The sequence below is a fragment of the Panicum virgatum genome, chromosome 9K (genome assembly GCF_016808335.1).
Source record: "Panicum virgatum strain AP13 chromosome 9K, P.virgatum_v5, whole genome shotgun sequence".
NCBI lineage: Eukaryota > Viridiplantae > Streptophyta > Magnoliopsida > Poales > Poaceae > Panicum > Panicum virgatum.
Genome location: NC_053144.1, coordinates 52,924,492 through 52,950,120, shown reverse-complemented (window position 1 = coordinate 52,950,120; position 25,629 = coordinate 52,924,492). Strand labels below are relative to the sequence as shown.

The following is a 25,629-nucleotide window of genomic DNA, read 5'->3' as shown; positions in this document are numbered from 1 at the left end:
TCACAGCCAGGGACCGGTCAGACCGGTGCAGCACCCCGGTCAGACCGGTCGGACCGGTCAGACCGGTAGTCGACACCGGTCAGACCGGTTGCTCCCAGAGAGCCCGTGAACAAGACTTCAAATATTGAATCTTGAGCAAATGAAGTCCAAATCCAACGAAACTTGGATGATACCTTCACAACTGTCCCGTGAACATATCCCCAAGAGATCTCTCCCAAAATATTAAAGGAACTTGAGAATTCGAGGGAAGATCAAAGTGGATTGGGGTTTACTCAAGAACGTGAAAAACTCCGATTCGTGAGAACTCGCGATTCCAGGGGGTTTGGCACTAGGCTAGATGGATTAGAATCGTCACAACGAGTTCAGCAAAACACGAATCCAAGGGCATGTCTCCTTCAAACACAAAACACACCAAAAGAGGAGAATTCGAGCCCAAAAACGCAAGAGAGGAAGGGGAGGACGAAAACTCAGCACACAAGGGTGAATCTTAAACCGATTTCATTCATTAATCTCAGAGGAATTCACCTATACAAGCTAGAGCCTACCACCCTATCATCCACCCTCTTGATTATAGAGATTAGCTATATCCTAATCCTCCTTTGCGTTGGAGACATTGGCCCTAACCTGGAGCAGGAGGAAGGGGAAGGAGAAAACAGAAAAGGACTCAAGAGACTCGACTCCCATGGGCAGGTGAGAGGGGACTTAAATACCCCAGCCGCGCCCAGACCGGTCAGACCAGTCGGAGCTGCAGAACTCTATACACGATCTCATCTGACGGCTGAGGTTCTTTCTTCAAAATGAAGTCTTCTCCGCGATGCCGCCACGTCGATGAAGATCCGACCCGCGGTTTTGGAGGGTCCGCGAAACCCGGGTAGGTGGCCGGTTTTGAGAAAACCACCAAAACTCCACGCGCGGGAAGATTCCCGCCTCCACGCCGTATCCCTAGATGCCGTTCCCGCCTCGGCCTTCTGACGGCCCTAGACGCCTCCCGACGCCCGTCACCTCCTTGCCCGCAGCGAGGCCCTAGAAGCCGTCGACGCCCGTTCCTCCGCCAGTCCCGAGACCGACGCCCGTGCCTCCATGACTTGGCGTCTTCAACCGCCGTCCGCCAGCTTGGTTTTGTGGTGCAAACCAAGAAACCCGCCATCCGTCGCTGCTTGCGCCCTCGATCCAGGAGTGGACGCCACAGCTGCCGCCCGGCCTGAGCTCCTCCACGGCAACTCTCCGTCGACACTCGACGCCCGTGTACCTGCAACCAAAGACCAAGCACGCGATCACACCGTACGGTTGACAATTCACTCATCAAAACCAAGAGTGAGTACTCCACATTCCTCAATCTCCCCCTTGATGAGTGCATTGTCAACACACCACAATCGAACCAAAAACGAACTAAGAGAGAAGCAAAAACCCAGAAGAACAAAGAAGATGAAGAACTTGAACAAGTGACAAAAGCTCGAAAGAATCAAGAACAAGTCACTTGACCAAGCAAAGATCGATTCCCTAAGACAAGGGCAACGGCTCGACGCAATCGATCAAACACAAACATGACTCCTCAAAGACAGAGGCAGGGCTCGACACAGTCATGCCAGAAGCAAAGTGAAAACCAGGAGCTAAACAAAGCAGAAACTCCCACTGAAATGCATTTCCCTCTTACCAGTGCAACTCTCACCACATGTATGTACTCTCAAAGCCCTGTGCACAATAAGTTTTTGAAACTCTCAAAAATCAAACAATTCTCCCCCTTGTTCGATCACTAAACTTCTCCCCCTTGTTGGCACATGCACACATCAAGGCTAAACAGACCTAAAACTCCCCCTGAAACTGAGACTCCCCCTGAAGGTATGCTATGCAATGAATGCAATGCAGGAGGTGTAAGTGAAAGCATTCAGGGATACAAGGATATGAGCAACATCTAGTCACAAGCACGTGTGCATCCATAAACAAGACCTGCATCTAGCTCAACAGGGTATATCAAATCATGTCTAGAGCTTAGCAAGTTCAGTTTAGCAGAAATAAAAGCATCACCCATGATCTAGCACTAACAAGTAGGGAATGGAAATAAGTGCTAATCAAACTCATACAGGTGAGCCAAAAATAGCCAAATCATGTTGCAAACACCCATTCTGCAATCAAATTATATCAAGCAATTATTAATGCCAGGGGTTGAAAGCTTGTCATGCTTTACTTAGCAACGAGGCCAAGCCTATGCCAAAGGCAATCAGAAGCTTAAGACACTCGTTTCAGTCATGCACAGCCTTGCTCGGGTTCTCACAAGTGCAAAGTGAGCCGTCCCGAAAGCTCGATCAGTGCGACAAGCAATCCCACCTGGATCTTCCCATTCCATTTTAAGCACAATTCAAATAATTTTATCAATTTTTTAGATCATGTCAAATATGAATTGCTGAACCAGGATGAATTGCAACAGGTTAAGTATTAAGAGGCTACACTAGCATGAATAAGATAGCAAAGCATATCAACACGCCCTAACATGCTAATAGCCAAGACAAGGTGACCATGTTTTCGAATTTTCAAATCAAAATAGCTTAACTCAGAGTATATCATATACACAGTGGAGCAAGCTATTCATGATCACGTTTATAAACTCACACTAGCAAGCACTAGGAGGTCATAGCAATGTATACAAGAATGCTAGTGCAAGTGAGGCAATGCAAGATGCAGAAATGTACAATGCATATGCACAAACCAACTACCAAACCTAGAAAACGAAGAGAAGAACAAATAAAACCTACAAAGCTAACCAAAGAAAAGCTAGCAACTAAAAGGGGTAATAAACCCCAAGCTCCCCTCGCAAGCGAGCAAAGGTTTCATGCTGAAGTGGTTTGGTAAAGATATCTGCTGTTTGCCTCTCGGATGGTACATGGATCATGTCTATGTGGCCTCTCTCATGATTATCTCGCAGGAAGTGGAACCTGATGTCTATGTGTTTGGTTCTGGAGTGGAGCACTGGGTTCTTTGCAATGCAAATGGAAGACATGTTGTCTACAAAGATGGGAACCCTACCAAAACTCAACCCATAATCCTGCAAGGTTTGTTTCATCCAAAGAATCTGAGAGCAGCAGCTAGCAGCGGCAACGTATTCGGCTTCTGTGGAAGAGAGCGCTACACTAGCTTGCTTGCGAGAGGACCACGAAACCAGCGATGTACCGAGAAAATGACAAGTGCCGGAAGTCGATTTGCGATCTAGCCGACACCCGCCAAAATCGGCATCCGAAAAGCCAACCAAGACAAGAGATGAATCCGCAGAATACCAAAGACCGAACTCAGGAGTGAACTTGAGGTACCTGAAGATGCGTTTCACCACTTGCTTGTGGGAGGTGCGCGACGAATCCTGATACCGCGCACAGAGGCCGACACCGAACTGAATGTCCGGCCGCGTCGCCGTCAGGTACAGGAGGGATCTGATCATGCTCCTGTACTCCTTCTGGTCCATCGCCTCGCCGTCCAAGTCCACATCAAGCGCCATCAATGTGCTGATCGGAGTCGGCTGAGGAGACAAGTAACTCATGTCGAACTTCCGCAGCAAGTTCTTGGTGTACTTGGCTTGATGGATGAACGTGCCCTGGGAAGTTTGCTTGATCTGCTGCCCGAGGAAGAACTGCAGCTCACCCATCATGCTCATCTCGAACTCCCTGGACATCTGCTCAGAATACTTGGAAACAAGAGCGTGAGAAGAGCCACCAAAGATGATATCATCCACGTAAATCTGAACCAAAAAAAGTCAGAGCCAGAGCGCATGAGGAACAAAGTTTTATCAACACATCCCAGTTTAAAATCTTGAGCAAGCAAGAAATTTTAAGCCTATCGTACCAAGCTCTAGGCGTCTGTTTCAAACCATAAATAGCTTTCTGAAGTTTGTAAACCCGGTTTGGAAACTTGGGATTTTCAAAACTAGGGGGTTGTTTCACATAAACTTCCTCTTCAATAAAACCATTTAAGAAGGCAGATTTCACATCCATTTGGAAAACTTTAAAACCCTTGGAAGCAGCAAATGCAAGAAAAATTCGAATCGCTTCTAATCGTGCTATCGGGGCAAAAGTTTCCTCATAATCTATCCCTTCCTTTTGGCAAAACCCCTGGACTACAAGTCGAGCCTTGTTTCGCACTACCAACCCATCTTCACCTTGCTTGTTCTTGAAAACCCACTTGGTTCCAATGGGATTACAAGCCGGCGGAGGCTCAACCAAAACCCAAACCTGATTCCTTTCAAAATTTTCGAGTTCCTCATGCATGGCATTAACCCAATTGGAGTCAGAAAGTGCGTGTCCAATATCTTTGGGCTCGAAAGAGGCAACAAATGCTGAATGAGCAAAGCCAGCGATACATGTTAACTTGGACCTTGTGACTCGCTCGTTGAGGTCACCTAGCATCTATTGAGGTGGATGACGACGCTGAATGTGTCGCGGTGCTTCCCTTGTCGAAGTCGCTTCCTCCTCAACCAAAACTGGTGTCTCCTCAGGTGCAGCTGGTGAAGACTGAGTCACCTGCTCGATCGGCCCCCGGGAAGTAGATGTAGTCGGGTCGGGGCCGTCATCATCGTCCGAGCTCGTGGCAGAGGCGGCTGGGTCCACAGCACGCGTGGTAGCCTCAGCATCACCCTCCGCAGCTTCTTCCTCCTCATCTTCAAAGATGAGGGTGCCGAGCTCATCATCTCCCTTTCTTTTCTATTGTTCCCGAACACAATGTACTCCTTTGAGCGCATCGGGGTGAGGCTGGAGAACCATTTTTCATTTCCGGTCATATGGCGCGAACAACCGGAGTCTATGATCCACCTGTTCTCCAAGCCTCCAACCTGCACATCAGTAGTGATACAAAGGGTGAGAAAATGTCTCAACACTGGGGTTAGCAAAGTGTGAAGCAAACCAGTGTCGAGCCATTTGCTCTACAGAAGGGTTAACAAAATCAGGCAAAACGTATCCCTCGTCCCGTCTACCGCGAGGCTGACGACCACCACCGTGAGGAAAGTGTGGTGCATCGTAACCTCCTCCAAAGCCTCGGTCCCGTGGTCCATAGCCGTACTGAGGACGACCAGGAGCACGATCGGCAAAGCGACCACTCGCTGGAGCACGATAAGCACCACCGTCTCCCTATCCTCTACCTACACGGCGCGCCCTAGCATCTTGCCTATCACCACTCCAAGGAGGACCATGCACCTGAGCAGAGTACATGTCCGAGTTACGTCTCTCCTGCTCACGCCTCACAGCCCGCTTCCTCCTGAAGCAAAACTCCTCTAGGTGACCGTTTCTGTCACAGTACTCGCAGTGGTACCTCACCTCTCTCTTGGGAGGTGGAGGCCTTGCCTTTGGACGGGGAGGAGCAGCCCCCTTCTTCTGGGCAACCAGGGCTGCGTCAGCAGGGAGCGTATCGAGGGGATTCCTCAGCTCATTGGGCTTTGGAACCAAAACCTGCTTCTGTGGAGGTGCTTTTGATGGTTCTTTAAGCACACCATCCATGGGGTCAACAAGCGAAGGCTGTGTGCTCGTACTAGCAGTGTTTAGAGCACTCAAAACTCCAGCAGCCTTGCCGATCTTACCATATAACATGTCAAAGTCTGACTTCGTGTAGGTGTAACCGACCCCAAACCCGTCACCACGCTTAAACTGCTTGATCATCATGCCCAACTGCGGCTCACTAGTAGAAACCCAACTAAGAATCGCCCTAAGATATGTGTTCTCATTCTCCAAGTTCCAAGTTGGCTTTCTCTACCGCAAGATCATCCAAATCAGAAATCAGACCAGGGCAAACAAGACAATCATTAGGTGGGCTAGACTCCTCGACCTTAGTCTTCCCCAAAGACTTAATCAAAGCGTTCTTCTCATCTAGCTCCGACCTAAGCGTGGGACAAAGCTTACAAGCACCAAGCAGAACAGGCCTAGACCTAAGCTCCTCTAGCTCACACACAACATCAGCAAACTTAGACTGCAAAGAAGCTAGATCAGACTTAAAGATGGAGCACTCATCACATTCAAGTACATCACTAACAATAGGAGCGTCCTTGGCCAATTCAAGCTCATGATTGGCCTTGGCTAGCTCGTGAGACACGTCAGCAAGCGAAGTCTTGGCAACATCCAAGTTCGCAACGTTCTCATCATGCTTGGCACGGAGAGCAACAAGATCATTCATGTGAGATATGCAGCCAGCGCACTTATCCTCACCAGATTTCTCTCTAGCACAAGCCAGCTCAGCCCTAAGCTTTTTACGCTCTCTAACTGCTTCCTTAAGCAGCCTTTTCTGATTGTCGAGAGCGGCGTACAACTCCCTAACCTCAGTATCAAGCAGGTCGATAGTGGAGTTTACCTCTGAATCACTCTCGGATCCAGGAGAAGAGTCGTCGTGCATCGGTGTAGCATGTCCACCTGGAAACGCACAAGCACCATTGGCCTCGTCCGCCATGGTGCAGAAACTCTTGCGCCGACCGGCCGCCAAGCAAAGGCCGATGAAGCCGGTGGTTTCCTTGTCCCGCTTCTTCTTCTTCTTGTCATCGTCGTCGGAGGTAGGTGAAGAAGAGCGGTCGGTGTCGGAGCTCTTGTTGAGGTCGCTGAGCTGTGCCAAGAAAGCCTTCTCCCGCTTCTTGGCCTTGTACTGGAAGCGCTTCTTGAGCGACTCCTTGTCGAAGCGCCCTCCCTTGTCCCGGTCACGACTGCGGTGCTTGTGGCGCCAACGCTCCTTGTTGGAGCCTCCCTCGTCGCGGTCGCAGTGGCGGTAGTAGTCGAAGTTGTTGTTCTAGCCACCGCCGGACTTCTTGGGGCAGTCGGCGACGAATTGGTTCGGATCGCCGCAGTGGTAGCACCCGGGGTTCTTCCTCCTCTACCTGTTATGGTAGACACACTGGAACTTGTTGATGAGGAGGCACAAGTCGTCGTCGCCCAGCGTCTCTAACTGCTCATCTGTAACAGAAGACAAAGAGGCAAGAGAAAAGCCAAGAGCAGAGTTAGCGTTAGAGCTCGATCCACCTGAGCCAGTCACAAGAGTGATGCTCTTGGAAGGAGGGGCACCATTGAGTTTGGCTCGTGTCTGGTTATCCACCTCAGTGGCCTTGAGCTTGCTAAAGAGCTCGTTCACGGTCAGAGTCTCATAGCCTGCAGACTCGATGATCGTGTTCACCTTGAGATCCCACACAAAGCGGTCAAGTGCGTAGAGCAACTTGAGAGCCTTCTCATGCTCTGTGTAGTCAAGGGCATCAGCAGATCTGTTCGCACTGACTTTGTTCACAATCGATTGAAACCGACTGAATATGTCGCCAATGCTCTCACCCGGCCCCTGTGTGAAGTTCTCATATTCACGCCGGTGAGTCTCGAAAAGCCTAACCTTAACCTGAGGTGTGCCCTCGTGGTAGTTCTCAAGGCACGTCTAAACCTTATGGGCTTCCTGAAAACCCTGGACGCGTGAGAACTCGGCACGAGAAATGCTAGTGAACAAGGCATTGACAGCCTTGGCGTTAGCCTCGTGCTCGGTCACTTGCAGAGGAGTGGTCCGAACGGCAAGCACCTCGTAAGCCTGATTCTTGGTTATATCCCAAACCTCGGCTCCTAAGCTCTGCAAGAAAGCCCGCATGCGAACCTTCCAGTAGGCATAGTCCTCACCGGTAAACACAGGGATCTTACCAAGACTCGCCATGGTCGTCAAATGGTTTTCGAACCAGTTAGGGTAATGAAAACCTTAACCAAGCTCTGATACCAATTGAGGGACCGAAAAGACGACCAGAGGGGGGTGAATGGGAGCCGATTAAAACTTTCGCCGAAGCAAAAGTACGGCCTATCTCCCAATTGCGCACCCAAGCCCTAGAGTTCTTGGTGAAGTGTGGAATTGCTATGGAAGAGCTAAACCAACACAAAAAGACCCTTGGAACGATCGAGAGAAAACACGGAAGCGAACGAGAAAATCTGCAAACCTCACAGCCAGGGACCGGTCGGACCGGTGCAGCACCCCGGTCAGACCGGTCGGACCGGTCAGACTGGTTGCTCCCAGAGAGCCCGTGAACAAGGCTTCAAATGTTGAATCTTGAGCAAATGAAGTCCAAATCCAACAAAACTTGGAGGATACCTTCACAACTGTCCCGTGAACATATCACCAAGAGATCTCTCCAAAAAGATTAAAGGAACTTGAGAATTCGAGGGAAGATCAAAGTGGATTGGGGTTTACTCAAGAACGTGAAAAACTCCAATTCATGAGAACTCGCGATTCTAGGGGGTTTGGCACTAGGCTAGATGGATTAGAATCGTCACAACGAGTTTAGCAAAACATGAATCCAAGGGCTTGTCTCCTTCAAACACAAAACACACCAAAAGATGAGAATTCGAGCCCAAAAACGCAAGGGAGGAAGGGGAGGACGAAAACTCAGCACACAAGGGTGAATCTTAAACCAATTTCATTCATGAATCTCAGAGGAATTAACCTATACAAGCTAGAGCCTACCACCCTATCATCCACCCTCTTGATTAGAGAGATTAGCTATATCCTAATCCTCCTTTGCGTTGGAGACCTTGGCCCTAACCTGGAGCAGGAGGAAGGGGAAGGAGAAAACAGAAAAGGAATCAAGAGACTCGACTCCCACAGGCAGGTGAGAGGGGACTTAAATACCCCAGCCGTGCCCAGACCGGTCAGACCGGTCCTAGGGACCGGTCAGACTGGTCGGAGCTGCAGAACCCTGTACACGATCTCATCTGACGACTGAGGTTCTTTCTTCAGAACGAAGTCTTCTCTGCGATGCCGCCACATCGATGAAGATCCGATCCGCGGTTTTGGAGGATCCGAGAAACCCGGGTAGGTGACCGGTTTTGAGAAAACCGCCAAAACTCCATGCGCGGGAAGATTCCCGCCTCCACGCCGTGGCCCTAGACGCCGTTCCCGCCTCGGCCTTCTGACGGCCCTAGACGCCGCCTGACGCCCGTCACCTCCTCGTCCGCAGCGAGGCCCTAGACGTCGTCGACGCCCGTTCCTCCGCCAGTCCCGAGACCGACGCCCGTGCCTCCACGACTTGGCGTCTTCAACCGCCGTTCGCCAGCTTGGTTTTGTGGTGCAAACCAAGAAACCCGCCATCCGTCGCTGCTTGCGCCCTCGATCCAGGAGTGGACGCCACAGCTGCCGCCCGGCCTGAGCTCCTCCACGGCAACTCTCCGTCGACACTCGATGCCCGTGTACCTGCAACCAAAGACTAAGCATACGATCACACTACACGGTTGACAATTCACTCATCACAACCAGGAGTGAGTACTCCACATTCCTCAATTTGGCCTTTTCTTCATGACAATCATGATATACATCAGAACCGTGGATCATTAACTCAAGAAGATTTCTCAAAGTAGTAGTCCTTTTGTGCAGAAGATACGAAATTCCAGTTTAATTTAAGTTTTCCATGGTTATCAGCTATAGGGCAAACATATAGCATTGCCCTACTATATCATAATCCTTAGATAGTGTTAGATAATTTTGTTCTATATATTATACCTACATTTATACATCTTGCTATTAATGAATTTATTTGCATGTAGGATATCGATCCTCTCGCACTGTCTCGATATCTCAGGCCAGTCTCAGTGGAAGTGTCATTGACACAGTTACCTAGACTGGAATCTTAAGAACTGTGCCAGTGGTGTGTCATGGTGATGACACTCCTCTCACATTTCATGACACTCCTCTCTTCTCTCTTCTCATACTATCGGGACATGTTAGCAAATTTAATGTCCATGACACTCTTATAACACTCCCACTGAGATTGGCCTCATTATGAAGAACAAATTAACCTCGTAATTTGATACAGTTGCCATGATCAACTAATCACCTGATCAAAGATGTTGGCTGGATGTGTATGCTCCATGGCCTATATATATGTTCTCCAGCTCGAATATGGATGAACTTATTACGCTCTGAAGAAAAAAAATGCTGAGTTCCTTCTACACCGTTTTTTCATTAATCGTTGTCTAGGTCTTACCATCCTATCTTGATATATATGGATCTAGCTGCAATGTCGGTGATACAGGATATCCCTGTATATACAGAATATTTTTGTATTCCATTATTCCTAAAAAATAGTTTTTTGTATTCCACTGCATGCGCGCGCTTTCCCCTCAAGATCTGTCAGCCTGATGAAGCTATATACTGACAATAGTGTGTGCAGTAGGGATTAGGGAATGAGAACAAGGCAGTACTTTCTTGGTTTAATGAACTTTGTTTTGCGTCCAGTCTTCCACCGTACTAAATCAAAGTTTTGGACCATTGCATATGCGTATATCAAGGATCCTTAGGCCCCTGCTTGCATATGCTTACCAAACCTTTCCTTTGCTTGATGGTGGGTTTGATCCTATATATTCTCATTTCTGAAGGTAGAACCAAGTCAGTATTATAAAGTCTTAAGTACACCCTAGCTACTTTTTCTTCCCTTACTGCAGCAAAGACCCTTGCATATTCGTTAATTTTCTGCATGCAAATAGGGCACCGAAACCTGAAAACCCTGCATACAACTGAATTTGGTGATTGATGACACATTGATGCACACCATGCTACGAGAGAGACACACCTGAATCATACCTTGGGATAAAGAGCAGAAAACCTTTTGCACGTCAAGGGCTTTATTTGGACTTATTAGGGAGTGCACAATTTGCATACCTCTCTCTAGCTAGGAGTTATCTTGATATCTATTCCATTTTGTTTTCCCCCTTTAAGTTTAATAATGTAGTGATTATTTATATATTAATTACTAATGTCATTGTCTGATGGAGCTTAGTTAATAAAAGATACCTAAAAGTAATGGCTTCCAAACAAATTAATGGTTACATATTTATCTTGGAACTCAAGATTTGTAACATTAAAATATGAACTTTATAACTTGCATAGCTTAATCTCGAGAGAGTTTTTCAGATATTCAACTTATGCATGCGCCCCAAGGTTGATGCTAACCATTTAAAATTGAATACTTGGTAATGTGTAGGAGTGCATGTAAGTTAGCGCATAAAAATAAAGAGGATGCAGTTCTCGGTTAATATCTTATATAGGGGATCACTTCTGTGTATCATCATATTTAGACTGTTGGATTCGAACGGGCAAGTCCAAGCAGAAATGGAGAAGATCCGATGGTATAATGAAAATTGAGTGTAAAAAATGTGTACTATAACTTCAAAAAAAATGTCATGAAAAGAGGGGGTATTTATACTCCCCACCTCCGTTACATGATTCCCAAAATGCTCCTACATGCCAGGAATATTCGGAGGATATTCTAGTCAAATGAGCATTTTCAAAGTTTGGAGTGTACAATTTGTCTACCCCTACTGAATTACGCTTCTCACGCAGCACCAAAGGTAACCTCTAGCACTCCATTCACACCTTTTGCGAGCCTTCGCCTCTAGACGATCCTCGTGGACCCTTGGCGGTCCCGAGGGCTGTAAGGGTGTTGCTTGTTCCTCTAAAGGATGCGGGTAACCTTATATCTTCAACACGACGGATCTTGCATCGAAGTCAAAGGAACCTAGGTGCTGGAGGACGGCTAAGCAAAAAGGTTACCTCCACGGTGTCAAGGTTCACAAGAACCTAAGCACAACCCTTGACCTATGCTAGTCGGATGAGGCGATCCCCTAAACTACAAGCTAAATTTGCCAACTTCGTAATTTGTGTGACTATTAGTATTTCAGGAATAGTGAATCTGCTTTGCTATTATGTTTGCAACAAACAACTTGAAAACTCTGTGTGTCACAAGGACTTAATTCTTCCTTTATTAATACTTCATCAAGGTACAACAAATTATATTGTAATTAATTTATAAGTTATTAATACGTAGCAAGTTCATTCAAGTATGTTCAAGATTATAGGCTATCTCGGTTTTTAATGATACATAATAAAGCCAGTTATTGTGCACAAAGTAACAGATGATGATGAAACCTGCTGGAACTGCACATAGCTGGCGGTCACATTTTCTTGTGCAGTGCCAATAGATCTAGCTTGTGAAATTAAGATAGGGACCAGCATGTGCTAGGTCCATGATGATTTTTGTTTGTTGGAATTGATGGAAGGGCATGGTGAAAGTTCCATAGTACTCACTCCATTCACAAATGTAAGACATTTTGGGTTAATAGGACAAAGTCATGTGATCAAATTAAATCACAAGTTACTTAGGTGATTGAGTTTTTTCAATTATTACCTTATATGTCAAGGAATTAATATGTGGTCCTCTAGGAAGTTTAGAACACCTTATAGGCATGGATAAAATTTGAACCCGTAGAATCCCTTATATTTGTGGACAGAGTGAGTAGTTGGCTGTGGTTATCCAACTGGGATATACATATGGATCTGTCCTTTTTTCAAAAAGAAAAAGAAATTGGGATTTTAATTCGATGTTGGACTAGATACCACAAGGACAAAGGAGCATATATATGACTCCTATATGGCAACCATATATATACTAGTAGTTTGTTTTCACTTTAAATTCATTCATTTTAGTGAATTAGGGAAAACAAATGAACAAATAGAAAGTGAAGGTGGTTATGCCAATCAAGCTAGCTGACTGCTTCGGTTTGTATCAGCAATTGTAGCATGGATATCCTTCGAATGCCACCGAACGGTTGGCACTGTGGTTTTTTTTTCTTTTTTTTGTTTGGGCAATTAAACCGGACCGACACTGAGATCGAGTCACATCCATCCCTAATTTCTTCGATCACGACGTCTGTGATGTTGGACAACTATAGCTAGCTCTCTCTGAGAGCACGCGTACGTACGCCAGCCAATTAGTGGCTCGTCCTTGCGGCCGGACGGATCTCGTAGCTCGAATGCTCGATACGTCTGGCCGACCGGCCGGCAGCTGCAGCCTGCCGCTAGAAGGCTTGCATGCATGGCACGCTGCAGAAGGCAGGCAGGCCTCCTCTGCACCAATAATCCAAGGATCGTCAACGAGAGCTCATCTGTGTGGGTGCGAGAGGCTGCCATGCAGAGTCCATTAATTTGCAAGCCCCACACCTGCAATGTGCTGTTTCAGCAGCAGGGTTATACAAGATGATGCACTCTTTTTACTCCATGTGTCCTAAGTTATTATGAGTCATTTTAGTTTTTTTACATACATAAATTTTGCTATGCACCGTGTTTAGATGCATAACAAAGACTATGTATCTAAAAATATCAAAATGATCAATAATTTGGGATGGAGGGAGTGGTCCAAAAGACGCATCACGCATGGATGTGATGCATTTTGACGTCCCTTGTATACGCCAAAAAAGAAAAGAAAAAACTGGCGGATGGTGTTGTGATATTTAGACCCATGTTATCCCTCAATGGAACAACAGACCCATATGCATGACAGATACAGAAGCTCACAACAAATGAAGCTCTTGTTGTGTAAAAGGGGTCTCTCCATCGCAGTATATAAAGAGGGGAAGGATTTGGCAATGATTCATAACTTGCACATTGAATCTTCTTGACCAAACATATTTGCAGGATCTGTTAATCTTACCGTAACTAATTAGAAATTTTTTAACCTACAAGTTAATTAACATGAGAAGAGTTAGAAAAGGAGGGAATAATCCTAGAAAATAACAGAAAAGCATAATGTATGGATGTCAATACTACCGTGACTTCCATTGTTGGTGATAAAGTGTCATTATAATTTTCTTGTAAATCTATCAGAATTTGTCATATTTTTTTAAACTAATCTAAAGTAACCCCTAAATCTTCATATAAATTACACATCCCTACCATTATAAAAAATAAAAGTACTTCCAATACACTTCTAAACTACCTACTTTTGACATTACTAATATTTTTATATCTAATTTTTTACCTATTTTTAAAATAAAATAACCAACTAGTTTTCCCAATACATAATCCAACTAGTTTTTATTTTTATTTTTTTGCAATTGTTTTTAAATTTTCCAGCATCTTTTTCTTCCTATTTAGTCTAATTGGTTTTCTGCCTGTTTTGTTTTACCTCTTTAGTCTAGTTAGTTTTCCAACTATTTTTTCATCTGTTATTCTACTATTTTCTCCACCTTTTTACCTATTGTTTCTAACTAGTTGGTAGAAGGCGCATGCGCACTGCATAGAGAACATGCATGCAAATAGCAACCTGCACACTCGTTCACTTTCTTTAAGGCCTCGTTTGGTTTTTTCTAAGTTGTTGTTACATTAAATATTCGGATGTCAATTCGAATATTCAAATGCTAATTTAATATAAAACTAATTGCATAAGTTTCAATTAGGATTCTAGACAAATCTATTAAGTATAATTAATACACGATTAGTGGATGGATACTGTAGACGAATCTATTAAGTATAATTAATGCACAAATAGTGATCAAATTATAGACTATTAGGCTTAATAGATTCGTCTCATGGTTAAGTCACAACTTATGAAATTAGTTTTGTAATAAGTCTATGTTTAGTACTTCTAGTTGGTGTATAAATATGCGATGTCACAGGGCTTATGACTTAAACTGAAAAAAACCAAACGAGGCCTAAATCTCCTATATTATGTTGTACTCTAGCTCCATTCCAAACTATAGGGTACTGTTAATTTTACTAGATGCAACATGACAGACTAGACTTTCATCATAATATACATTTAAAAGCTATTGGTCAACAATTTTAAAGCTTAGATCTTGTCATTTGTGGATTATTACAAAGGAAATGGAGGGAATATACACTTGATAAAAAGATGTCTGTTTGATCCACTAGTCAAATTAAGTATCAAGAGGCTGGGCTAGTCAGCACATTGGTAGTCAACCTTGTGACTTAGTTAGTTTCAATCCCCAAATAGAAAGGATAATATAACTACTTCTATTCTCTTTTTGAAAGATTTCAGTCAATGTAATTTCATGGTATATGATCTAACTTATATTGCAGACAACAGTCCGGTCTCACATTTTGTAATTCTTTTCAGCTTTTCTTCGATCATTGTCAGGAATGATATGAATTCTATATTATATGATTAACTTATTTATTAGAATCTTATCTTATTATTACTAATGGAGTTTGTTTTTGGAGGCTTCACATTAATCCTCACGAGATGCAGTAAAAAAAGGAATTTTAGAAATTATGAAATATAAAAATATCCAGCCATCAATCCGGTTGACTCTAGCCATCATAGCCATTGGATATATTATGTTTTCTAGAAAATTATCCACCTCTACTATTATGAAAATAGTTTCAAATAATACCTAAATGTATATCTAAATTGCCCACGTATAACTTCATCATGAAAAATAACCTAAAGTAACCCCCAAAGCTTTATCTAACTTACCCACCACCTATGTCATTATAAAGATAACTTAAGTAAGTCCTAAATTTGAACCTAAATTCACATCTGTATTATTAAAATAACCTAAAGTAATCCCTAAATCTGAATCTAAATTACCTACATATGTCATTATAAAAATAAACCAAACTACACCAATACATGATTCTAAATTACCTATTTCTTACATTGTATATAAAAAAATACTAATTTAAGATATATATGCATGATTTGTGTCGCCATGCATATAGATCATATTTACATGTATGAGAAGCGATGGGAATCCCAATTTTCATTTTGAACACATATCTCAAACTATATATGAGTTTAATAACTAAACGTGTATGAAACACATATAGACGTGTGATGCAAAGGAAAAACATATTGGATAAAACATGTATAGAGTAAAAAAATGATAAGTAAGTACGTATCATTATTGTGTTAGTAGAATACTTAAAAATTAATTGTCCATCTAGTGAACGAACCCTCACATCACATGGAATATGCACAATCTTGGATCACGTGGAGAGCCCTGACTGACCCCCACCAAGAAAAGATGCATTCAAAAAGGTATTCCAATACAATTGAAGATGCATATGCTAATTTGGGAACAAATCATGAGAAAGCAAACTGAAGAGCCCTCTGGATATATAATCATCAGAGATCGTCCTTCTTGCACAGACCTGATTTCCATCAGACATATACACATACTGGCGAAAAAGATCGAGTAGCAGAACGATAAAGCAAATCACCATTTTTTTATAAAAAAAACAGGCAAAGCCACACAGATCATTAGCTGCTAAAAAGGTGCAGGAACGGAGAAGAAGCCAATCATAGCCTGAGTGTCAGGTCCAGCTCGTCAGCGCGCCCCATGTTGCCCTGCAGGTCGCCGGAGTGCCAAGGCACCGGAGCAGATTGCTGCGCGACCAGCGGCCTCGCCCTGTCGGCCGCCTCATGCTCAGCTCCAGCAACGCTGCCAACGACTCGGCGGGCGCCTCCAGTAGTCCTGCTGCTGTCGGCGTCGACCTGGCCGGCGCCCCTCACGATCGCCTGGTTCGCGCGCATGGCAGCAGCGATCTTGCGGCGGCGCTTGGCGAGGGCGCGCTCGTACTTGTGCGCGTTCTGGTGGCCGCCGAGCGCCTGCGAGGTGTAGAACTTGCGGTCGCAGTACGTGCAGGGGAAGAAGCCGGCCGGCTCCGGCGGCGAGGGGGAGCGGTGGAGGAGGCTGAGCTCAAGGTCCAGCTCCTGCTCTGGCGTCGTCTTCATTATAGCTGGCCACCCTAGCTAGCTTGGCAGCTTGCAGCAGAAATGATTAAGCTAACCTAGGATTAAATAGTGCAAGTGATGGACGGAGAAGCGGAGAGTGGAGTTGAACGGTGGTCGCGCACGTTTTTTAACTGTGGCCAGGGCCGTACCGGCAAATTCGGGGGCCCTGTGCGAAACAATGGACTGGGCCCTGGTGGCCTAGTGAAGGATCATGAATACCAAGCGATACCAGTTGGCAAGCGCGATATGCTGTGTGAAAGCACAAATGTTAGAAGTCACACGAGCGCAATGTACTGTGTGAAAGCACAAATGTTAGAAGTCACACGTGTGACTGATAGTTAAATCATCACATAAGGCCCAATAACTATTTTTTGTTCCGGAATTTTTTTTGTTGCTGGAACAATTGTTATTGTTTGGGCAACAAAAATTGTTTTTCCGAAAAAAAGTTTGTTCTAGCAACAAAGCATTGAGGAGTCTGGTTTATTAGGCCGATTTTATGCCCAAAACACGAAATCTTGAAGAGGTTGGGGTGCTGTGACAGGTACATTTGAGATCACACACGTGACCCCAAATAGCACCCATGTAAAAAAAGTCGCAAGTGATACGCCTACGACGATTTATTTTTTAGAGCAATTTGGGCCATGTTTTGCCACAAATTGGGTCAAACAATCAACTAAATTAAAGTGTTTACATGACTATATCTAATATATACTTAATATTTTGGGGGCACTTCGAATTCGGGGGCCCTGTGCGGTCGCACGACCTGCACGTGCCCAGATACGGGCCTGACTGTGGCGGCAACGGAATAACTCATATCCGCCGGTCAAGTTGTCCGGCGGCGGTGCGTGGTATCGATTCTCATAAGCTATCTCTGGCAAATTAAAAAGAGAACATATCAGGTATGTTTGATCTGGTAGCCCAGACTGAAGTTTGCACGGTTTGCACGAAGAAGTTGGTTTGCACTGATATATTTCCAATTACAAAAGAGAAAACTATTTAGAAAGTTTGATAGAAAATGATGACAATTGGTACAGTCATCGTTTTCTATTAAGCTGTCTAATAAATAATTCTAATCATTCTTTTCAAGAGAGGGTGCTCCATTAACGACGAGAGCAAATATTATACCATATAAACTAAAGCCAAAAGTCCCAAGTAAGACAACAAATATTAATGATATATTGGATAAATTTGGAAATATTTACAAAGATCCAAAAAACCCCTCCAATGCAAGTGGTGGTGTGACAGTCTGCAAAAAGTCTATCTTGTCCGTACAATTTGATCATGACGTTACAATAGAATCTTACTACTACTAATTGGAGGCTCCTTTTGAAGCCTCCAGGTGAAGCCACCTAGGATCCTAGATGGACAGTCTAAAAAAAATAGAGAAATCCTACAAATTCTCACAAAAATCAGAAACATCTAGCCATCGTTTGGCAACTCTAATCATAATAGCCATTGGATCTGTTATCTTTTTTAATAAATTATCCTACCTTTGTCATTATGAAAATAGACTAAAATAACCCCCTAAACATGTATCTAAATTACCCACCTCTGCCATTATAAAAAATAATCTAAAGTAACTCCCTAATCTTCATGTAAATTACCCACTTATGCCATTATAAAATAATATCAAATAACTCCTAAATTTTCATATATATTATCCAATGATAAGATAATAAAAGTTAAAATCAACCCCAAATCTGAAACAAAATTATGTTATTATAAAAAAATCTTAAAGCGCATCATTATAAAATTCTAAATTACTATTCATATCATTATTAATACATTATTTATGTTATTATTTATATAAACATATATACTAACCATAAGGTGTTTGTTACCATATATTCATGTACAAGAGAAGAGATAAGAATACCAATTTTCATGTCGTTCATGTAGCTCAAACAAAGTGTTCAATTAAACACATATCAAACATATATGGAGGTGTGATGCAAAGTGAGAAAAATTATTAGTAACTAAACCTATCACATTTATTACAATTATATAATGATAAATATGTATATTTGCCGTACTGGATAAGAATATTTAATTAGTTAAAGAGAGCGTGAGATAGATCATTATTAGATATCTCTAACTAGCCCATGCAGAAGCACGGGTTGATAGACTAGTGAAGAGATAATATTATCGTGGTTGCATGCATGGGCTAGTGATTGGGAAGCTCCACATCCATCTCTTGGCCCCAGCAAGGACACTATCGCATTGTCCTTGATTGCTTCAAGTATGCCCTGCAGCAGCAGCAGGTCGCAAGAGTATTTGGAAAGGGAAGATATATATATACGATTGATGTATTTATCATTAGGACCGTCGTGCACACAGCAGTAAACTATCCGGTGTACGTACCCTTCCCAGCCATATAGCTACTGCTAGTAGAAGATACCTTCTATCCTTTTTTTTTAAAAGCCTGCAGGAGCATTGCTATGTCATTTAAGAGCAAGTCCAAGTTCTTACATACTAGATATTACATAAATAAAGAAGCACTCGATCTCTAGAACGCTAAAGCTGAAGCTAATCATTAGAAACAAAGGATAACTCGGGAGCACCACAGGCCACCCTCCTATCATTGATTTCCCGCTTGATCTCTTGTATGTATGACCACGATTCTTATCTGTTGGTCGAATACCCGGCGATTCCTCTCCTTCCAAATATTCCAAACTGAGTAAGCCGCCTTTGCCGATGCCTGGTTGCTGTATGTGCTTTGCCGTGTGCAGCACACGGCAAAGGCAAACTCTCCGGCTCCCGTAGTGTATGCAGAATCGTAGATCATCTCGTCCGGAGTGTGCAGGCCAGTCATATATGCATTATTTTAGTGGGAAGCGTTCATCAATGCGTATGCATAGGAATCGATATAAGCATTCAGTTCGGAAAGTTCAGGGAAAATATGCACCTGTTTCGTGTAGTTGTGAGGAATCAATTAATGCAACATAATCGTGAGGGGCTAGCTTTCTCCACAATATCCTCAGCCACCGTCGTCGTCCTCCATTATATGGGACAAAATAATCTTGTAGGACCTGATCGATGACCTTTATTTTTCTTACCAAAAGAGAAAAAGCTTGCCACGCAGTACTGGTCACATGCCGCGCACACACTGTAAAGAGAGTGCAACATTTATACCGAAGAAGAAAGGAAAGAAACACGAGAAAATCTGACATGTTTGAGAAAATGTGCACCGCATCTAATTTCATGGGAAAATGCGGATGAAATGGAACAGCACATACATGTATCATGCATAGAATAATCATAGTCTAGTCTTGCTTCCAGATTGGCCTGTTACATTTGTCGTCCAGCCCTCTACAGTGCTGTGTAGCATCTACTACATACGACTTGCATGTTTGTCTAGTATCTAGTAGTCGTTGTATATTATTATGACTTTATTATAAGACCGTGTGAGCATCATATCGGTGTCAGATTTTGTGTGTTTCTTTTGCTGACAGAAAGGTACGTGCCCATGTCCTGACTATGATACATCGCTAGCTATCTAAGTGTGTTGTCGAGGCCCCAACGACTTTTCTCCTCCCACATCTCATATTGCGGCTACCGTACTGCACATCCAAGCGAAGAACTGAAGAAGCAAGCAGCTCCCTCCCGTTAGTACCGGCTGGCCGGTATGCTCCATCCGGAAAAAAAATGAAACCCTTGGTAAATGCGCGTGCTCATAAGGATTTCACGACGCTCTAACCAACTGAGCTAATAGGCCTTGCATTGCTTGATAGTTTGAACAATTATGTTTATATTCCACAAGTTTGTAGTAATAGATATCTCATTTCAGCGCCTCCTCTCTCCCGGTTCCATGCATGATCAATCGAACTCTATTCCCTGGAGCCCTAATCTCGGGGACCAGGTGGTTCTTCTGTGGCCTAAAATATTTGAAGATCTCAAAGAATAAGAACCCGGTCAACTGTTCGCAAATAAATCTGTAGAGTTCATACATCACGCCCAATTTCAAAGTTCTTTCTGAATGATGTTGAGTTCAACATGCAGGTCGAAAGTTCTTATGTGATGTCATGCATGAAGGCATCGTATACCAATGAATCGATGAGGAGAAGCCAACAGCAGTGGAAGGTGTCAGCAGTGACCGGCTGTCTTGCATTGGCAGATGCAGGGAAAGGGTGGTGACACGGTGGGTACGGTGACGCATCCTCGGTGTTGCAGCAGGAGAAAGCTGCTGCCACCGTACCGTGGCAGATCTGCGGACCTGGAGAGTGAGAGGCCAAGGCGGCCCTGCTGGGTGGTCGTCCTATAGTCTAGAGCCAGGCTTAGTCATCTTTGCTTTAATTCTGACAGAAAAATCAATCAGAGAATTTTTAGACTGAAAGAAGAAATAGCTCTTGCATTGCACGGTGGAGCGCGTCGCCTCGGCGCTCGTGGCGTCGTGGCCGGAGCGCGCGCGGTCTCCTTTCTAGGGCTTGTTTGTTCGGCACCCCGACCGATCGAGGATCACCCGCGCGCGCGCCGCGCTGGAGCTGGCCGACGCGTGCCTGGGCGCTCGTTGCCACGATCGGGGAGGTGTGGACCATCGGTCGAGATCGAGGCGAACGAATCGAAGCTCGGCAAGGCGACGACGACGACGACGGCGCGGTCATGCCGTCGGACGCGCGGCGACGCGTACGAAGCCGACGCAGCAGTGCAGGTGCAGTGGCACAGCAAACGCATCATCAATGGCGCGGCGCGCGTACGCGTGCGGCCGGCCGCCACGCAGCCATGGCGGCGCTGGAACAGGCCCAAAGGCCATGTTGGGCCCAAAACGTTTAAAGGCTTGGCATGTGAATGATGCCCATTTGTGAATGATGAACTAAGAAAAAGGAGCAAACTAGACGTACAATAAGGGAACGGTTTCAAAGCATAAGAAACGAACATTTGATATAAGATACTGGAGGATCAATCAAATTGATCTATCATTTGAACTGTGCAATTGTACCATAAAAATACAACAATAATTAATGAAAACGTACTACGATAGTTTCGTCTTTGATTTTGGAGGATGTTAAGCAATTAAGAGGTGATTCACAGTCAATGTTATGTATCCTTGGTCATGTCTACATTAAGTAGCAATGCAAGGTACCACAGCACGTACAATCATATCCGTCCCATCAAAGGCGTGCTAAAATGGTTCCGGTCAATCTTCCATTTCTGTGATTTTGTCAACCCAGCTTTGGAAGCCTTGGTGGATAGCCTGACGCCAGAAGTAGTGGATTCCAACCCGTTTTTTTTTTCAATTTTTTTTAAGTCAGATCAGGCATGTCGTATCTGTATCGGATTTGAAGTGTCTGAAAATACAGTCTGTCAAATCGGACCCCGCTAGCCTCACGATACGTCGACACCCACACCACACCAAGTCACCATTCACCAACACATACACATGACCATGGGGCAGGAGAGAATTCCGTCCGCCAATGAGCTTCTACCTCAGTAAAGAAACTACTGGTGTGCCCAGTGCACATGTGCGCTAGAGGCGATGATCTCTAGCTATATCTGCCTGACCGACAGTCTTATCTGATTGAACGTGACCGACATGGGTCCCTACCTCATGTCCACATTTACCACAGCCGGTACGATAAGATGGCCTGTGAAAAAAAAGTCCAAATGTCACCTCAGTTATCTCTTCACACCACACGGATAGCTGAACAGTTTTCGGAACGATGAACACAATAGTGAAGGGTGTGCTGGTACCTTTAGAGACAATGACAAACAGAGTGGACAAAGTGAGAGAGATACCAGACCTAGTGTGTGTGTGTGTGTTTTTTTTAAAAAAAATCCCCATATAAACAGTCGATGGCGGTGGCGTTCCCAAATAACACACAGCTTCTTCGAGCATCCTTAAAACTTCCCAAAATACGCTGCTGATCGACGAGGGCGCACGGTGGTCTCGGCAAAGGCAAACCAGGGCCAGGAAGCGAGTGGTGGTCCATGTCGTCCATCCCCAACAATCCTACGGCCCGGTGAATCAATGGCGAGTAAATTAAAAAAAAAATAGAGTGCTCCTCCTGCTAGCGGCAAACAAGGGCTAGGCTGGGAGTGGTCCATGTCGTCCTTCCGATCCCCGGCTGGCCAACACGTCGACGGCGATGGCGATGGCTGCTCCATCATGCTCTCCTTGTCTTGTTGCGGCCCACCTGGCACAGGATGCAATCTTCGCTCTGGAACAATGTTTTAAAATTTTTGGTCTTTTTCTAATGTTTTTATGCTCAAATGACAGTTATCACTATTATGCACACGACAAATAAATAATGGAATGAGATCTTCTGCGGTCGAGTCTCGGGATAGCCCAATCAGTCAGGGTGTGTTTAGTTCGCGAAATTTTTTAAATTTTGATATTGTAATATTTTCGTTATTATTTTTAATTAATATTCAATTATGAAGTAATTAGACTTAAAAAATTTTAGAACCAAACATAGCATCAGTGACAAAGTTACGGGAGTGGACTGCAGAGGATCTCATCGCGTAAACAGCTTGGTAGGAGCTCGGAAGCTAGCTGTTCAGATGTCGGTGGAGGGCAACGATCAAAGAAAGACAGCTTGTCCATCTCATCCAAGAGATAGAAAAAGATTACTTCTCCGTGTCTTATAGTATTGTTTAAAGAAATTTGAGTCCTACAACACCTCTCTCTCAATAATAAAGTGTTCTGCTCACGTTTCCTCTATGAGTTATCTCTTGAAAAAGAGATGGTACACTCTCTCTCTCCTCAGCTTCTCATTCTTTCATGCAAGTAAAAATGGTGAGTTAGATTTCTACTCCCTCCGTTCCAAATTAGAAGACATTCTAATAATCTTGGAGAGTTAAAGTTTTTTATATTTGACCAAATTTATATAATAAAATAATGATATTTATTATATAAACTAAGTACCATTAAATTCTTTATTAATTATATTTTTATAGTACATCAATTTGATATCATAAATCTTTATATTTTTTCTATAATCTTGGTCAAATTTGAGATTGTTTTGACTCTCCAAAATTCTTATGATGTCTTATAATTTGAAACGGAGGAAGTATGAGCTAGCTGAGAGGGCTTTACTCAGTGACCGTGGTGGAGCCGTGGAGGGACCAAAGGGATATATGTTTATGACCCTTTCAACTAAAGAGATTAGGTTCAACTGGCTTAGAAGGAGTATGATGCCAAGTAGTATATATGATGCCAATTACACACGATTTCCTTTCTGAGAGCAAGGCTAATAATACAGTCAGTTATTGGTTGTAAGAATTCTTATACCCTACCTCTTAGCCAACTAGTACAGTAGTTTAGTTCTTCATCATTAATATAAAACCGATATGTCCCTCTCATAAAATTTCTTGACTCTTGTGTCCAAGCTGGTTGCAAGCTTGCAGCCCACCTATCCTTTTTCTCCTTCATATTAGTATTTAGTCTTCTTGCAGCTTGCTATAATACTTGCTCTGAGGAGGCCAGGCAAGAATTACTCTTGAGGCAAAAGCCCTCGTGAGACATGGCGTCCAGCAGTTGGAACGCTCGTGGGCAGGGAACGACCTGGAGACCTCCTACCTGTCTAGGCGTCGAGCCGCTATCAGCTCATTGTCACCGGTAATCTTATCTTCTTTTCCCCCTTGCGTTGATGGGGTCCTCTGGCCATGCAACTTGGCCTGTTATGGGTTCGTCGTCTTCTTCCGTGGAATTGCCCAATTAAGCACGTGGGCCGCACCCGTTACGCTGGTAGCTGGTTGCTGTATTATTTAATCCGCTGCGCTTAATGAGCGCGTCGGTCTCTCTCCTCTAGCGACTAGCAGTAGCAAATTAAGCTCTCGCACAGCTGCCGCTCGTGTCACAGAGTGGCTAGCTAGCTAACGACTACTATAATGGAGAGGCTGATGGCGGAGAAGGAGCTGGACCTCGAGCTCAGCCTCCTCCACCCCTGCTCGTCGGCTGCGGCGGCTCAGGCGGAGCCTCCCGGCTTCTTCGTCTGCACCTACTGCGACCGCAAGTTCTACAGCTCGCAGGCGCTCGGCGGCCACCAGAACGCGCACAAGTACGAGCGCACCCTCGCCAAGCGCCGCCGGGAGATCGCCGCCGCCATGCGCGCGCACGGCGCCCGGGCCGACGCCGCCGCCGGCAGGCCCGGGGGCGCCGGAGACGTAGCTGCGGGCGCCGCCGAGGCTTTGATGGCGAGGCTGCTGGACGCGCGGCAAGCTGGCCCGGTGCCTGGTGGGCAATCCGCCGGCGGCCATCTGCGAAGCAAGAGCAGCTCGTTGGAGCACGGCGTCGAGCGCGCCGACGAGCTGGACCTGTCGCTCAGACTATAATTGGGTTCTTGCCTTGTATTGCGCCTCTGTATTACTAGTTATTCTACACTTTGACTTTAATTTGCCTGTTCTCTATACTAGTATGATGTTTCTCCTCTTGCGCGCACCTTTTGATTCTTCTGTGTGTATTGATGAGTTTCTCTGATCGGTATATAATTTCTTCTCAAGAAAGGCACTTGACGATTTACCCGAGAGGTCCTCAGTTGTTTCTCTGATCTTAATTTGTTCCCAATTCTACTCTTTCTAAACCGTTTTAGTTATGATATAATCGGAGGTACAACCAAACTAAAACTGAAACCTGTAGTATACTCATTTTGATACCTCCTTGGGTACCTCTCAATGCAAGAGCCTTAAAAACAGCCTTGATTTTGGCATAATATGAAATCAACAACCTTAATTGTGTCTTCGACGGGTTTGAGCCTATGTCTACGTCTGCGCAATGGATTCTTCTTCGGTGGGATTTTTGGCACAACTCCTATATTTGAGATGCCTAAAATTTTTAATTGTTTCAGGCGATGTGTTCCATTTAAAACTGTGATGTTCCCTGATGTTGCAGTCTGCAGATGTTCTCTATATATATATATAAAAAAACGCGGCCGGCCGTATTTCATTAAGAGGAAGCAATCACGGCTTCTCTAACCGCGAAAAACCCCAACTCTGTCCCATGCCCACAAGAGCCATGCCTTGCGGCGAGCACAGCGAGAGGGATTTGTTTACCCCTACACTGCCTGCCGGAAAATCCATCCTCATGGGGGATCGAACCCTGGACGGCAGGCAGGGGGCGCTACTTGAGCCCTGCTAGCCAGTCAGGCTGCAGGCTCGTTCGCCGATGTTCTTTATATATATATATATATATATATATA

The 25,629-nt window shown here is 44.6% G+C and overlaps 2 protein-coding genes across 2 annotated transcripts; one reads left to right on the top strand and one right to left on the bottom strand.

The window, feature by feature from the left end:
* Window positions 1-15,791: 15,791 nt before the first annotated feature.
* LOC120648791 lies at window positions 15,792-16,516 on the bottom strand. The gene has a single exon (XM_039925450.1). It carries the CDS (start codon window positions 16,493-16,495, stop codon window positions 16,061-16,063), a length of 435 nt encoding a protein of 144 aa, XP_039781384.1. The 5' UTR covers window positions 16,496-16,516; the 3' UTR covers window positions 15,792-16,060.
* A 7,702-nt stretch (window positions 16,517-24,218) lies between these two features.
* Window positions 24,219-24,953, top strand: LOC120652215 (zinc finger protein 4-like). The gene has a single exon (XM_039929977.1). The coding sequence runs from the start codon at window positions 24,323-24,325 to the stop codon at window positions 24,764-24,766; it is 444 nt and encodes a 147-aa protein (XP_039785911.1). The 5' UTR covers window positions 24,219-24,322; the 3' UTR covers window positions 24,767-24,953.
* The last annotated feature ends 676 nt before the right edge of the window (window positions 24,954-25,629 follow it).

Coding starts and splice junctions, on each gene's coding strand:
- LOC120648791 (XM_039925450.1), bottom strand. CDS start 16,495: ATGAAGACGACGCCAGAGCAGGAGCTGGACCTTGAGCTCAGCCTCCTC.
- LOC120652215 (XM_039929977.1), top strand. CDS start 24,323: ATGGAGAGGCTGATGGCGGAGAAGGAGCTGGACCTCGAGCTCAGCCTC.